The following is a 15,978-nucleotide window of genomic DNA, read 5'->3' as shown; positions in this document are numbered from 1 at the left end:
TAAAGTAAATGGCGGCCAGGATTCAAACTTAGGCAGCCTTACTCTAAAATCCATTTCCATAACCACTAATCTGTGATAGATTTTTCTGGCACATAGTAAATGTTCAATAACTAGTAGTGTTTTTGTTTTTAACATTATTTCCCACTGTATTAGTTCTTTGAGACTTTAGTTTTTGCTAGATTGTGAGTTCCTTGAGAAAAGAAGCCAAGTTTTAATTTTCTATGTATATTATTATGTGAGTACTTGGCATTCAGTTAGGAACTGCTGGTAGAATTAGTTTTTAGCTATTTCAAATGTATTTCCCACTCTAACTTTAGGTAAAACTAATACTTAGCTAAAACTCAAATGGTGGTTGCCACAAGCTGGGGGCTAATGGAAATGAGACATTGTTGATCATAGTCTACAAACAGCAAGTTATAAGATTAGTAAATTCTGGAGATCTAATGTACAGCATGATAACTATAGTTATAAATAATATATACTTGAAATTATCTAAGAGAGTAGATCTTATGTGTTCTCATCATGCACACACACACACACACACAAGGTAACTGTGAGATGATAGATATGTTATTCAGTTTGATTATGGTGATCATTTCATAATGCATACATATATCAAAACATCAAGCTGTAGACTTTTATATACAATTTCTACTTGTCAAATCTACCCAAATAAAGCTGAAAAAACTTTTAAAAATGGAGCTAAGACACACACACAAATTTGTGTAATTGGGATAAAGAAGACCTGAGGACCAGGTAAGCTCCACTTCTTTCAGAAGACTCTCCTTGACCTCTAAATTTAGTTAGATATCTCTGCTGCATGCTTTGATAACTCCCTGTGCTTTCCCTATCAGAATACCCACCTTAGTTTATTATAATTGCTTATTTACTGCCTGTCATCACCACTGGCTCATTTTCCCCTTGATAATAATAATTTTTCCTCCTTCACTGTCGTATCCCCTATGACTCGCTCAATGACTGACACAACATAAATACTTTAAAATATTTGGAAAAACCCAAAGTGGAAGACATTCTACTAAATACAAAACAATTAATGATATGAACTTCAAGGAAAGGCAAATCACTATTTCAGATTAAAGGAGACTGAAGAGATAGGACAACTAAATGCAATGCATGAACCTGGACCAGTAAATGAAAGGCATTTAAAAGGGTAATTTTTATACTGTGAATAAAGAATGGAGATTAGATTACAGAACTAAAGCCATATTAAATTTCCTGAATTAGAAATCGAGCTGAGGTTTTGTCAGAGAATGCCTTTGTTTTTAAAAGATAAGCACTGAAGGGAGTTCCCATTGTGGCTCAGCAGAAATGAACCCGACTAATATCCACGAGGACAGGGTTCAATCTCTGGCCTCACTCAGTGGGTTAAGGGTGCGGTATTGCTGCGAGCTGTGGTGTAAGCACTGAAATATATAATAGTAAAGGGTATCCTATCTTCAGATTATTCTCAAGTTGTTCTTAAAACAGTATATATAATATTACATATACAGATACTTTATATATATGTAATTTTAGAATGGTAATTGATAAAATGTGGCAAAATATTAACAATTAGTCAATCTGAGTGAAGGGTACATGTGAGTTCTTTTACCATTCCTACAAATTTTCCATAAGTTTTAGATTATTTAAAAGGAAAATGCTTTAAAAAAATTATTTCTTGAATGAGTGAAAGAGCAAATGGATAACCACGGTTAGAAGGTGCTTGTGAAGTTCCCAACAGAGTTGCTGGTAGAACACTGAGAGAAGTAGGGAAGTTATGTCTAGCAGGAAAATAGCCAAAACAGTTTAAAATGTAAATGAGAGGTGAGAATGTGGGAAACAATAAAGACAACTTTGGCTTTGGCCAGTCTATTTGGAGAGGCATCCAAATACAAGAGTAGAAGCCAGAATGAAGGTGCTCAATGAAAGCTAGACAGATGATTAGCATCCTCACACGTAAGTCTCTTTCAGTTAGAAAGGTTCCAATTTAGGACCGACCTGACTTAAATGCTTATTTTCTTCCATACATAAAGTGGTTCTATAAACTCTTTCACGTTGTCAGTCTTTAATGTTCATTTTTAAGTTGTAAATAAAAGAATATAAGGTGTCCGCTTTTTACATCCATGTAACTTTAATTCATGCTTATTTCCTGAAAACGGCAGTAACTGAACATCATGTGGGCTTTTGTTGTAAATTTAACTATGTGAAGATTTTTTTTGTAAACAAATACTAAAAATATAACAAGTTTCTGGTTAAGGTCTTTGCTTAGACATATAAATACTAAATACTCAATGACATACAGAATTTTGTATCTAAGTATTATTTAGTTAGAATGTCATTTTAACAAACACCATTACAAAGTGTAGCTCTTTCTAAGAACCTAAAATGACCTACTTCTAGTATGTATGGCTTCATTGTTTAACTCCCTTTTTCATAGGAGTGCTATTTATAACTACTTACCACAACCCTGGGGAGACTCAGTGGGATTAATAACTTCTGATTCACTTTGTATTTGAAGATCTTTTTCTCTGTTTTTGCTCAGCTAGTGGATTCCATGATGAATTCTCATCTCCAAGGGGTAAGCTGTTTTTAGTAAAGCCCAGTAGCTGGCTTATGACTCTTTAGAAATAGCATTGATCCTTTCTTCTCTTGTGTTTTTTCTTCCAGAATGATAGATCCATGTAGACATGTTCAATTACCATGCTTAGGTACTTTTAAGCATGTAATGGTTTTAGTCTTTTTTACTTAAGTTATAAGTATCTGGACTCATATCAGAAAAAAATAAATAAGCATAATTAGTGTTCTACTTGTTTAGCATGACAAATATAGATGACTAAACCTAGAATAAAGAAATTGAATGACAGCACAGGGAACTGTGTCCAATCTCTTGGATTAGAACACGATGGAAGATAGTATGAAAAAAAATGTGCATATATATGACTGTGTCACTTTGCTGTAGAGTAGAAATTGAAAGAACATTGTAAATCAATTATACTTTAATAAAAAATTTGAAATCCAAAAGAAGACAACTGGAGATCATATGAGGATGAAGATCAGAGTAGAAGCAGTGTTTTAGAGAATCACATCTGGTATGAGCACCAGATTGGGAGCAGAGAACAGAATTTCATAGATGTATATTTTGAAAGTGGGCAGTTTGTGTAATGATTAAATCTAATGTGTTCTCCTCTGTGGATGGCTCAGTGGAATAGAGATGAAGGTCTTTGTATTTGAGCAGTTATAGGATTATAAAATTAAGTTGTCAAGTCCAAGAATTGTAATAGCAAATAAATTGAGTACACTCAAAAGAAAAAACAAATGAAAAGAGAAAATAATTGTTCCTCTCATTTCATGCATTCTGTTTTTTAGCAAGGTCTTTCAGCCACTGATTGTATAGTATCTTAACAAAAAACATATTAAATAAATGCCATACTCAGACACTGCCCTTGATTTCTGGAAAGAAAATCAAACGGGAAAATTTCCATTTTGCTCTCCTGAGAAACTACTATTTAATTAGTATATTAGCATCTGATAAATTTCATATATATATACATATAAACGTAATTATTATTATTGTACAGTTTCTCTTTTGAAATGAACATTTATATGCATTGACCAAAAAGTGGGATAAAATTACAGTTTTGTTTTGAAATATTTTAGAAAGGCATAATTTTATTGCAGCTGTTAATCTCCTTAGATTTTTGAAGGAGACTGCTTCTAAGGATGTCATTAATAATCTTCTCAGGTGCTTACAAAGCATGTGTCTGTCAGCAGAATTAAAGAATCACCCAACTAGAGAAGAGGTTTCACAATACCTTGAGACCTATTTTTGTTCATTAGAGAGGAAAATGGCTTGTTTTAAGTCTAAATTGACATGCTTGCTAATTTCAGCAGTAAAAGCTATTCATTGTGGTCAGGTTTAATTTAGAGCCTGGTAAGGTTCAGATTAAAGTTGATCAAGTTACTTCTATAACATACTTCTTAAACGAACTTTATAATCCTAAAAGAAGAAAATAGGTATAGTCATCATTGAGTTACATATCCAGGAGTGAGAAGCAAAGAGTGCCCTGGTTGTTTGAAGATGGATTAACGTTAAATCAAAGAAAAATGATGATAAGGTTAATCTTTGCTATATAAAAATGTTCATGTATTTAAAAATACAAATTTTCATTGAAATTTCATAAAACATACCTAGTGTATTCTTTCACCACTGTATTCATAATATCTAAAACAGTTCCTAGCACTTGATATTTATAAAATGAAAGAATGAGAGTATAAATGAATTAATGTGTGTACTTTGTTAGCTGTGTATATTTAGAGTCCTCTGTTAAATTTGAGGGGAATATTTGACTTCATCTGGTTTTCCAGGTAAATCTGTTTTTTAAAAATCTATTGAATGTATTAGACATTTTAGAGCCAAGAATTTCAAAGTACCTTTTCAGCTTGCTGTGTTATGGATGACCAAAGTTTAACTTTCTAACCCTGGAAAACATCTTATTTCGTAAAATTTGTCTGCTACTCTATGGTTTCTATTTTAGCATTTATTCAGTACTCTCCAACTAACTTATGACACTTACTTCAGTAGCTGTCTTTGGCAATTTGTTCCATATTTCAAACACACTTTTGTGTAAAGAAACCATAAAAGTTAGAAACCTGAAAATTGGATTTTTCTTTTGAGCAATCACAGCTTATAAATGTGGAAAATTTGTTAAAAGTTAGCTCCTCCAATTTCTCAATACAGAGGGGAGAAAATGCTCAAAATATATATGTAGTGTTTGGATAAGTTTTTCCCATTATTTTAATACTACTAAAAGCAATTGAGCTCAAATCACAAGGCCTATTTCCCTATCTCTTCACAAAAGAAGCACTACAGAATGATAAAAAATTGGCCTTTCTAAATACAAATGTCCTTAGAAATCCAGCAGCAGTCAAAGGGCATAGCAGATAACTAATTTTCATAAACATCACCATCTACCACATTTCACCTCTTTACTTTCATTGGCCTCATCGGTAGTAGAAAGAGCATAGGATGTAAGACTGTAAAGACTTCTGGCTTAGTTATTAGTGTCGTTATTAGGAGAATCAAAATGAGAAAACAGGTGTAAAACATCTATCAAATAGTTGTTTTAAACTAATAACAACTATTAATTATACCTTCCCAAATTAAAATAAAATGTATTCAGTTTGAGTACAACAACAAGGGAGATATCTTACTTTTCCCAAAGTTCTTTGTAAATGTCACTGGCATTTTGGCCCAGTAGAGAGAGTAGATGACAGAGAAAATAGAAATTGATGGACACTTGACAGAGGGCTGAATTTATTAATATATTATATGTGTGAGGGGGGGCTTCATTGTATTTGGTACTTTTATTTAAAGGAGTATTAAAGTCAGTTGCAATATAGAATACAATACTAACTTCTAGTCTGATGCTTCCCAGACTTGCCTGATAAGAATTAAGTAGAAAATTTGTTAAAAATGCAGATTTCCAGCCCTCTTCATTCCTACTAATGCATTCATTCTGAAGCAGGTGATTCTTATTGGAGACAATTTGGGAGAGACTAATTTAGTGCACCTACATTGCCTTCTCATTTTATACTTGAGGAATTTCAGGAGCAAAGAAGTTAAATAAGTTATGTCTTTTAAATAACTTCTTTGCTTTTTCTGTTTCTAAAATATACACTTTAATTTTGACAATGAACAGAGTGAGATTACAGGTATAAAAAGCTATCTTTCTCTTAAATACATTGTCATAATTCAAAATTACATTTCTTACTCATGGCACTCATATATTGGTTTAAGTAAACCCAGGTACCCTAAAATAACTCCATCTAAATAGTGAAGGAAATCTATAATCACGATTTTCACTTTAAATATTTCTGGTATCTAAAAATGAAACATTTCTTGTTAAAGTGTTCTCTATAAAGCCTTATACATTAGAGGTTTATATCCAGTAACATGTTTTTTTTTTATTATTTCTAAAAGTGCTTTAGTTGGTTTGAAAATTACACTTTACTTTGCATTCCATAAAAGGAATGCACAATGCTGGAGAACCTCAGTATTGTTGCATTTGTTCCTTCAGGCAACACTGCAGGATTTGGAACAGAGGCGCCCCCAGTTGGAAGAACTCATTACTGCTGCCCAGAATTTGAAAAACAAGACCAGCAATCAAGAAGCCAGAACAATAATTACTGATCGAAGTAAGTCTTTCTTTTTTTTATTTACATTCCCCATGCCAGGGATCAAACCTGAACCATAGCAATGGCAATGACAAATCTTTAACCACTAAGCTACCAGGGAACTCCCAAAATAAGTCTCTTTTTTTAACAGGCATGTGAAACTTAAGAAAAGACGTATGAAAATTTTCTAGGATAACTTAAGTTCATATGCCTCCACAAAATTTATAAAAATAGTGCTAAAGATGGAGTTCCTATCTTGCCTCAGCTATAACGAACCCTACTGATATCCATGAGGATGCATGCGGGTCTGATTCCTGGCCACACTCAGTGGGTTAAAGATCCAGCATTGCAGCAAGCTGTGGTGTAGTTTGCAGGGGTGGCTCGGATCCCATGTTGCTGTGACTGTGATGTGGGCTGGCAGTTACAGCTCCCATTCAACCCCTAGCCTGGGAACTTCCATATGCCACAGGTGTGGACCTAAAAAGACAAAAAAATAGTGCTAAAGAATTGTATAACTGGAGTTCCCATCGTGGCACAGTGGTTAACGAATCCGACTAGGAACCATGAGGTTGCATGTTCGATCCCTGGCCTCGCTAAGTGGGTTAAGGATCCGGTGTTGTTGTGAGCTGTGGTGTAGGTCGCAGATGTGGCTCGGATCTGGCGTTGCTGTGGCTCTGGCATAGGCTGGCGGCTACAGCTCCGATTGGACACCTAGCCTGGGAACCTCCATATGCCACGGGAGCGGCCCTAAAAAAGGCAAAAAGACCAAAAAAAAATATTGCATAACTATTGTAACTAAGTTTTTCAGTCCATATTGTTATCTTTTCAGTAACTGCATGTAATTCCATGCAATAGAGAAAATATAATTTTCATCAATCCAAGCTTATATAGTTGCAAAGCATGAAATGGTGGATATGGTGAACATAGGTGTGGCAGAACATTTGATCCTCATTTGTCATGCGTCTAGCCTGGCATCCATGGAGACGCCACTCTCTCCCTCATATCCTCGGTTGTTGGTGTAAGGAGGCCGTTGCTTCCTAGACCATATTTCTCTTCTGTATCCAGTGGTACTTTCAGATCTAGACATCTCTCTGCTCTTTGGATGCCCTCCTTGTGTAATATCAGAGATCATTGCAATATCAGAGATCATCAGGTGGGAACTTTGAGAGGCTGTTTAAGGCCCATCTGCCTAGATAATGCACATGCTCTTTTCTTCTTTACACAGAGTGATTCAGAGTAACTGTACATGGTTCAAGGAAGAGGACTAGACAGAAGGTTAGGGGAAACTGCTCTCTGTCCTTTTTCCCTTAGAGGTTTTCCTCAGAAATGAGTCCCAGGTCACTTTTGCTATCAGATTTTCTTGGATCTCCCTGGGTCTCCTCCCTTCCCTCCACTTCCCTTCTCTCCTGGGGTATATATCAGTATTACATTTTCTTACTTCCCCTGCAGTACCCCATCATTTCCTTTCCCACATCCAGAGGAAATCTTTTCTAGTGGAGTAATAGAGAAAACTTTTGTTTAATCATCTTTTTTCCTTCCAAATCTTTTGTCTTATACCAGGCCTAGGCTTTTGAAACTTAAAAACCAATAATCCGTGTGTTCATAATATATATTCTGTTGTGTCAACATTTCCCTAAGAAAGTGAAAGCAGAATGTCTGGTTGCCAATATGTTGGGGGAGAGGGAAAGGTAATCAGAATCGAAGGGTTATATTTGGAAAATATTATCATCCATACTTACATTTGTTAGGTAAATACTTAGTGTTAATAGCAATTATTTATTGAGTGCCTCCTAGGTACTCAGTATTATATTGTGTGTGGTATGTGTGTTTCTATATGTATGTGTACATAAAATCTTTACAAAATTATCTCAGTTAAATTTCATAATTCCAATTTTATTGATGAGGAAACAGTTTCTGAGAATAGTTAATCAAGTTGCTCAAGCTTACAAAACAAACAGAGAACATAGCTTAGAATTTGCCATTGTCTCTTTCTGCCTTAAAAGTCTGTGTTCCTTTTAGAATGTTTGCCACTTCCTGTCTTGTTTTGTTGTTTTTGTTAATGACCTTAATCTCTAGGACTAAGGCTAGATACTTTTTCAGTCTGTACTTATGAATGTTTTGATTCACTTCCTCAAGACATTTCCCTTTTCAGTTATAGTGATTATTAACTAAAATAGACTCTTCTTTATTTTGAATTTTTAACTCTTTAGTGTTGATCAAACACTCTTTTTGAATATATGCTAACGAATTAGTTGGGTAGCGCTAGCCATTATAACAGGTAAGCTCCCAAATCTTGGTAGTTTACCAAAGTAGAAGTTTTTTGTTTGTTTGTTTTGTTTTGTTTTGTTTTTGTGTTATGATGTAGTCCACTGTAAGCAGCTCTTAATGAAAGCATTCAGGGACCTAAGCCACTTCCAACATTTGTGTCCAGAATATGAGTCTTATGCATTGAATGGGCAGATGAGGCATGAGTATTGATCATTGGAATTTATTATAAGCCAGGCTTGAAAGTAGTAATTCTGTTCATAATATTTTGGCTGGAACTTGTCACATGGCCACATCTAACTGCAAGAAAAACTGGGAAATGTTGTCCAATATAGAGCTCAGGAAGAAGAGAAATTAATTTGCTAAGAAACCAGTTGATCTCTCCCACAGCTCATTTGGACAGGAAGAATGCACTTAAGTTCTTTAGTTCTATGTAACAAACAGGAGGTCATTTCTATAACAAGCAATACAAGAGCAAAATTGCCTTGTAATGACCAATGTACATAGCTGTTTAACTGATGGAATAGAGTGCAAACTGGAACCACAAGACTTCCTCACCAAAATGAAACACACAGGCCCAAAAGAGTGAATCTTCACGAGTGATTCACTCAGTATGAAACTGGATTCCCACTGCAAAGTCAAGTCATCTGTTTCTTGCCTGAGAAATATAGAAATTTGGCCAAGATATTTATACAAATCTGAACATACTGTGTGGAAGTCATTTGCTACTTTACTAATGAAAAATACCTTCTCTTTTCCCCCTCAGAGGAAAATAACACTAACTTATTTTATAGTATCCATTAAATTTTGTCTAAATATTTTCCATTATCCCTTGCATACTTTTTTAGATATTGTATTGACCTTTTTTTTTCATGATGTAGATTAAATTGAGTGACCAGAGAGCAGATTTGTATATCTTCACTAATACCTAGTTATTTGAATAGTTGTGCTTTTCTAAGCTTTTGTCTTTAAGGAATGAATACCTTTATGCATATTTGCAGCATAGTGGAAAGATTCCAACCCAAATGGTCCAAAAAGGTATTTTCTTAAAAGCAAGTGTCTGTTGAGACATGTCATGTTGCTTATTAAGAGCATAAGCCAGAATCTTAATTCTAAACATGCTGGAGACTCTAATGCTCATACCAGGGTAATTCTGACAAGATATGTTTATCTAAACCATGTCATTTGCAGCCCTGCTATATTTCAGTTTATCTCTCCATATGAAATCAATAAAATGGGATGGAAATTCAATACTCATAAAGTTTCAGTCATGTTCAAAATAGAATTTTTCTTAGTATAGATTTACTTTTCAGGGAACGCATACAAGTAAAATACTTGCTCATAAAATTGTATTTTCTTATTTGAAGATTTCAGTATTCCTTTTTTATTGCCCTGAAATTTCTAGAAATACTTAAAAAGGAATCAGCTAAATAAAGAAAAATATTCAATAAGTATATAACACTATATTGAAACATGTTTCCCTCCTTGGTAAATCCCAGTTCATAACTTTGAACAGTTGGGGAAATCTATACATAGTTATTACATTCTGTCAAGAGAAAATTCCTGTAAAAAGTAATTCTTCTCTACTAGTAATAACCATGCTAAAATCTCAAGTAATTGGGTCTGCAGAATACCAACCATGTTTCACTGTATAAAACTATTTCCATGGTGGCTGTTGTTTTCATGTGATTATATTGACAGAAACCATGTCATAATAATTTAGGCGAAAAGATAAATTTCATTCTAAGAGCATTCAAGTGAAAAACTCACCTTGCCATTTCTGGTGGTCAAACTGCTCATTTTCCTTTAATTCTTTGTTTGCTGCCTGTGTCTGCCATTCCTGGTGATTTTCTTCTGCAAAAGGGCTAGATCAGGAGACCAAAAACAGATAAGAAGGATCTGCAATTACTTCCTTGGAGATTTCTGAATAATGCAAAATTCGTATTCATGTCTGTTACTACTACAAATCTTAATACCATACCTCTCATAGCAGTGAGGATGATATGAAAAGAAAGAACTGCTCTCTTACTGTTCCGTTTATTCCGCTAATAATATTGGTGAACCTGGTAATCTCACGTTTGCATTTGAGAGCCTTGTTTCTGTAGCTTCTCCATCCATAACTCCTACTGTTACTATTTTAAAGATTTATGGCAATAGCACATATAGGTTTTAAAGGAAAGCTGCCTGGACTGGCCACTTACTACCTTTGTGACCAAGAATAAACAACTAATCTCAGTAAACTATCTGATCTCAGTTTCTTCCTCTATGAAATAAGATTACTTTTAACTACTTCAATGTTGAGACAATTAAATGAGATACTACATGAAGAGCACTTTGATACTAGCCATAGGAAGAGCTCAATGAGTGTTATCTCTTGCTGTTTTAACTATAATCTAATTGAGTTGTTTCAGTGCTTAGTGGAAAAGCATTTAAAACATTTAGTAAGCTCTTTGGTACTATCTGATTCTTCCTCCACCAAAAAAAAAAAAAAAAAATGAGAGTTTCAAAAAAATCAAAGGGAACGTTTCTTTGCAAAAGATGGGATGAGATATAAAAATAGAATTAAACAAATATTTGGAAAAGCCTTTATGTGAGAGATACTACAAAAAACAAGGCAATTGATGTAAGCTATTTCATTTTCAATATTTACTCTAACCCTAGGAGGTAGACATTATTAGAGAGACAGAAAACTGAAGCTCAGAGAGCTTAGGTAACATACCTACAGTCCTAGTAAGCTGTCAGGTGAGGAACTAGAATTTAAACTGATGTCTATATAACTCTAAAGCCTGAGGCACATCAAGTAGTAAGGGCTTGTTAGTCAAAAAATAGAAGAAATATTTATTTCACATCTTAAAATATTAGGAGTAACCTCAGTTTACTATAATCTAGATATAATATTGTATTTATCCCATTTATGTTGTTGTCTTCTGTGCATTTGCATGTCTAATTATAGGATTGTCTTGTACATGTGTTGCGAATGTACAGGACAGTACACCTCAGTGATCTAATAGCTGCTCAACCTTGACCATGTGGATTTCCTTCGCTAAGCCATAGTTGCCTCATCTGTCATGTGGGTTTAGTAATAATACTTGAGCTGGTAGGGTGATTATAAAGATAAAATTACATGATCTTTCTAAAGTGAAGGCTGCCAAATACCGGATGCTCATTAAATGGTAAATACTATCAAGATGAAGTGAGTTTGGTACAGAGGAACTGTAGCTGGAAGAATATGGACAGGGAATATCATATGGCCTTTTATTATCTCACGCAGGGGAGGAAACTTCTAAAACAAAATGACATGTCTTAAGACAAAGTTGTTTCTTTTAAGATTATTTTTTTCAGCTAAGACTTTTTTAGAGTAGTCCAGAATTCTTTGAGAAATTTGGTGACATAGTATAAATTTTAAGAAAATGAATTTGTATCATATTGCTTAAAGAGCTGGTGTATAGGGCTATAGAGGGGAGAATGTGCTATTGTATGAGAATAAAAATACTCTCACAGGATTTTTGAGTTAACTGACAGTTTTATAGCAGCTTTGTCAGCCCATCATTCACTGCTGCAACCAAATGCATGAAATCCTTCATGGTGAAATAAAAAGACTTTGTTGTTTTCCACATTTTTAGGAAATCTCTATTGCTAATGAAATGCCAGCCAATATCTTCCTCTCAAGTATTGTCTAATAGAGAGTTGCCTATTTTAGAAGAAGTGGAGTCAACCATATAAATTTCCTTCTTTTGACATCTAGCACCTGCTGTCAACCTGTTATAACTACAAGCAGCTCTCATAATTTATATCCACCAGAATGCCGCTGGCAACCAAAGAGTTCAGTTCAGTTCAGTAAATATTTGAATGCTTATTCTGTGCTCGTTAACATCAGAGGTGATGGAGGGGATACAGGGAGGAATGATTCAGCCTTTGTCTTAAAAGAGATTAAAAAAAAAAAAGAGCTCACAATCAAATGTGGGTATTTGGACAAGTATATCCAGGCAAGGCAAGCGAGGGTAATTATTTCAGTGGAGAAGTATTACAAAATGTTGAGAGACAGCACAGGAGAAAGGAAGATTGGATCTAAATGAGGGGGTCCCGGAATGCTCCTAGGAGGTTAAATTTTCTGTAAAAATCCTAAATTTGATTAAGCTTTTGAAAAGGAAAAAGAGGCTACCAAGCAAGGAATATTTCAGAAAAGGATGGCAGGAGAATAACATAGTTAGGCTTAGGTTTGCAATGGGTGATGGATGAATTTATAGGAGTGTGTGTGTGTGTGTGTGTGTGTGTGTTTGTTTGTGTGTGTGTGTGAGTACGTATGTAATGGAGGATAAGAGCGTACATGAAGTCAGTGACAGCAGTTAGCAGCCAAGAGAGCCCAGGCTAGAGCAGTGTCAGTGAAGTGAAAAGAAAGAACTGAATTAAGATATTCTGAGAAGCTAGCATTAGCAGGATTTGGATGTTGATTGGATGTGTGGAACTGAAAATCTAAGAATGCTTGCCTCTTAAGATTTTGAGATTTAGTGCTTTAGAAGATGGTAATATCATAACCAAAGACAAACTCGGGAAAAGGAGTTGATTATGGGTAATCAAATAATGTGCTTAAGATATAGCCAGTGGCTGGAATGAGCAATGGTGGAAAACACAAGAGGCGATTTCAGGGGTGAAGGTACTTCTATACAGATTTGGAAATTACCTGGAGTGGATAAGTTTGCATAGAAACAGGGCAGCAGGTGAAAAGAAAAGCAGACCTGGAGTTCCCACTGTGACTCAGCGGGTTACAAACCCAACTAGTATCCATGAGGATGCGGGTTTGATCCCTGGCATCACTCAGTGGGTTAATAAGGATCTGGTGTTGCCATGAGCTGTGGTGTAGGTCACAGATGCAGCTCAAATCTTGTGTTGCTGTGCCTGCAGCTCTGATTTGATCTCTAGCCTGGGAGCTTCCATATGCCATGGGTGTGGCCCTAAAAAACAAAACAAAAACAAAAATAAGAACAACAACAAAAAAGAAAAGCAAACCTAAGGAAGAACCTGGAACTTGGCTTATATTTAAGGAATGTAAGAAGAGTTAGCATGACCTCTCTCAGAGGCAACTTGCAATATAGGTGCATTTAGATAAACACACAATGAAGAATGAGGTTTTAGGTTTTGCAGTATATTTGTTTTCTATATCTTCTGTAGTCCAAACCAGTCTAATAGCATAAATTTTGGTGCAGTGGACCATGATGTTATACCAAGGGTTAAACAAAATATCATTATTCAGTCTTGTTACAAAAATAAGAATTTTACTATGTAGTATATATTATTATTAATCTTTTCTTCCAGTGTTGTTATTTGCTAGGAGTAGTGAGTTTATTAGTCACCATTCTCTAGAAAACTCTCTCTCTCTGTGTATACACATATACATACATGCATATATATATCCAAAAAAAGATAAATGTACACAAAAATTTATATAATATTTATGTTTATTTAAATATATTCAGATATATAAAGAGGAAAAGAGAGATTTTTAAAAATGGCTTATGACACTGTATGGGAACAGGGAAGTCTGAAATCTTCAGGGCACTCCAGCTGGATGGATAATCAGGGAAGAGTTGATACTATAGTCTTGAGTCTGGAGGCAGAATTTTTTCCTTTTCTGAGGATCTCAGTCTTGTCTTTTAAGGATTTCAACTAATTGGATGAGCCCTCAAACATTATGGAAGCTAATCAGCTCTACTCAAAGTCTACAGATTTAAATATTAATCACATCTAAAAAGTACCTTTACATAAACTTCTAGGCTGATGTTTAAACAAACAACCAGGCAGCATTGTCTATCCAGGTTGATACATAAAACATTGTCTAGCCAAGTTGATGCATAAAATTAAACATCACATGTGTTTCTTCACATATAAATTTGATTCTTTTAGTTTTCATTAGTATCCTATTAATAGGGTTCCTGAAATATATATTAAATAATAATAATCTTTAACATCTTAATGAATTTCAGAGCTCCATTAAAGTAATTATAACTCATACATTAAAATTTCTGTGTATAAAAAAACAATCCAGCATTGCCACAGCTGTGGTATGGGTAGCATAGCTGCGACCTGGGTTTGTTCCCTAGCCAGGGAACTTCCATATGCCTTGGGTGTGGCCAAAACAATTTTTTTACGTATTAAAAAACAAATGTTGGAGTTCCCATTGTGGCATAGTGGGTTAAGGACCTAGTGATGTCTCTTTGAGGATACGGGTTTGATCCCTGGCCTTGTTCAGTGGGCTGAGAATCCAGCATTGCCTCAAGCTGCACACAGGTAGCAGATGTAGTTCGGGTCAGGTAGTGTGGTTGTGGTGTAGGCCAGGGCTGCAGCTCCAATTCAGCCCTTATCCTGGGAACTTCCATATGCTGCAGGTGCAGTTATAAAAAGAAAAAGATAAAGAAGAAAAAAAAATGTATATTTTTCTTTACAGAATTTTTCTTGCGTTAAACTAATACTAAACATCTATCATGAAATAATTCTGTTTTAATGCATCTCAGTTTTTAAATTTTATGAGAGAATTAATATCAAAAAATATTTGAATAGGGAGTTCCTGTTGTGGCTCAGCAGTAATGAACCTAACTAGTATCCATGAGGATGTGCATTTGATCCCTGGCCTTAATCAGTGGGTTAAGGATCTGGCATTGTCACTAGCTATGGTGTAGGTCCAGAGGCATCTCAGATTTAGCATTGCTGTGGTGTAGGCCGATAGCTCTGATTTGACCCCTAGCCTCGGAACTTCTATATGCCTTGGGTGTGGCCTTAAAAAGACAAAAAAAAAAAAATTGAATAGGTTTTAAAATCCAAATTAGCTGTCATGAGTATATTTAATTACTATTTTATGTGAATAATTGGAAAAATAGATTTATTTTATTTAAAGTGATACAACTACACTTATCATAAAGTGTTTTCTACTAATTGCTTATTTTTTTATTATGTTTCTAAGGGGAAAGATTTGGATTAGCAAAGGTTCTATTTATCTACTTTAAAAACTGAACATAATGAAGATAACTCTATTTAATAAATAAACCAACTAATGAAAATGATTCTTTTCTTTTTTGGTACGATAGAATAAAGATGGTTATGAATAAATATGAAGAATATCATGTTCAGGCAAAGTGAGCTGATAAGACAAATACAGAACAGAAAGAGATGTACTCACAGGGGGAATTCCAAATTTTCATAGGCTAACATTTTCATTTTAGGCCTAATAGAGCATTGCTACTAAAGACCTGAATTTCTCTTATATTTTTATACCTCTGGGTATAAGGAGGAATATTACTCCCAGCTGATTCCATGCAGTTTGGGTGAAGCTAAGTCAAGGGTTAGATATGTGCCATAAACTGCTCCTAAAAGATTCTCTCAGTTCTCCTCAGGTGTTGGAAGAGTGTAGGAATAATTTTTCTTTATACCACTTCTTTATTTACTAAATGTCCTCATTAATAATTTAAAGCAACATAACAAATTATTTGCCACTAGTCTTTATTCTGTTGTACCTGCCTTAAGGAAAGCATTTATGAAGCAAGCAGG

General features: G+C 34.7%; 1 protein-coding gene across 6 annotated transcripts in view; it reads left to right on the top strand.

The window, feature by feature from the left end:
- The window catches only part of DMD (dystrophin), a 2,144,556-nt gene that overhangs the window by 1,503,002 nt on the left and 625,576 nt on the right, over window positions 1–15,978 (top strand). For all 6 annotated transcript variants that reach the window (XM_047764837.1, XM_047764839.1, XM_047764840.1 and 3 more), the window contains one exon: window positions 6,078–6,195. In XM_047764837.1, the coding sequence (XP_047620793.1) occupies window positions 6,078–6,195 (118 nt within the window). The remainder of the gene's footprint in view (window positions 1–6,077; window positions 6,196–15,978) is intronic.

Source organism: Phacochoerus africanus, chromosome X, assembly GCF_016906955.1.
Source record: "Phacochoerus africanus isolate WHEZ1 chromosome X, ROS_Pafr_v1, whole genome shotgun sequence".
Taxonomy (NCBI): domain Eukaryota; kingdom Metazoa; phylum Chordata; class Mammalia; order Artiodactyla; family Suidae; genus Phacochoerus; species Phacochoerus africanus.
This window is presented reverse-complemented; position numbering and strand designations above follow the sequence as displayed.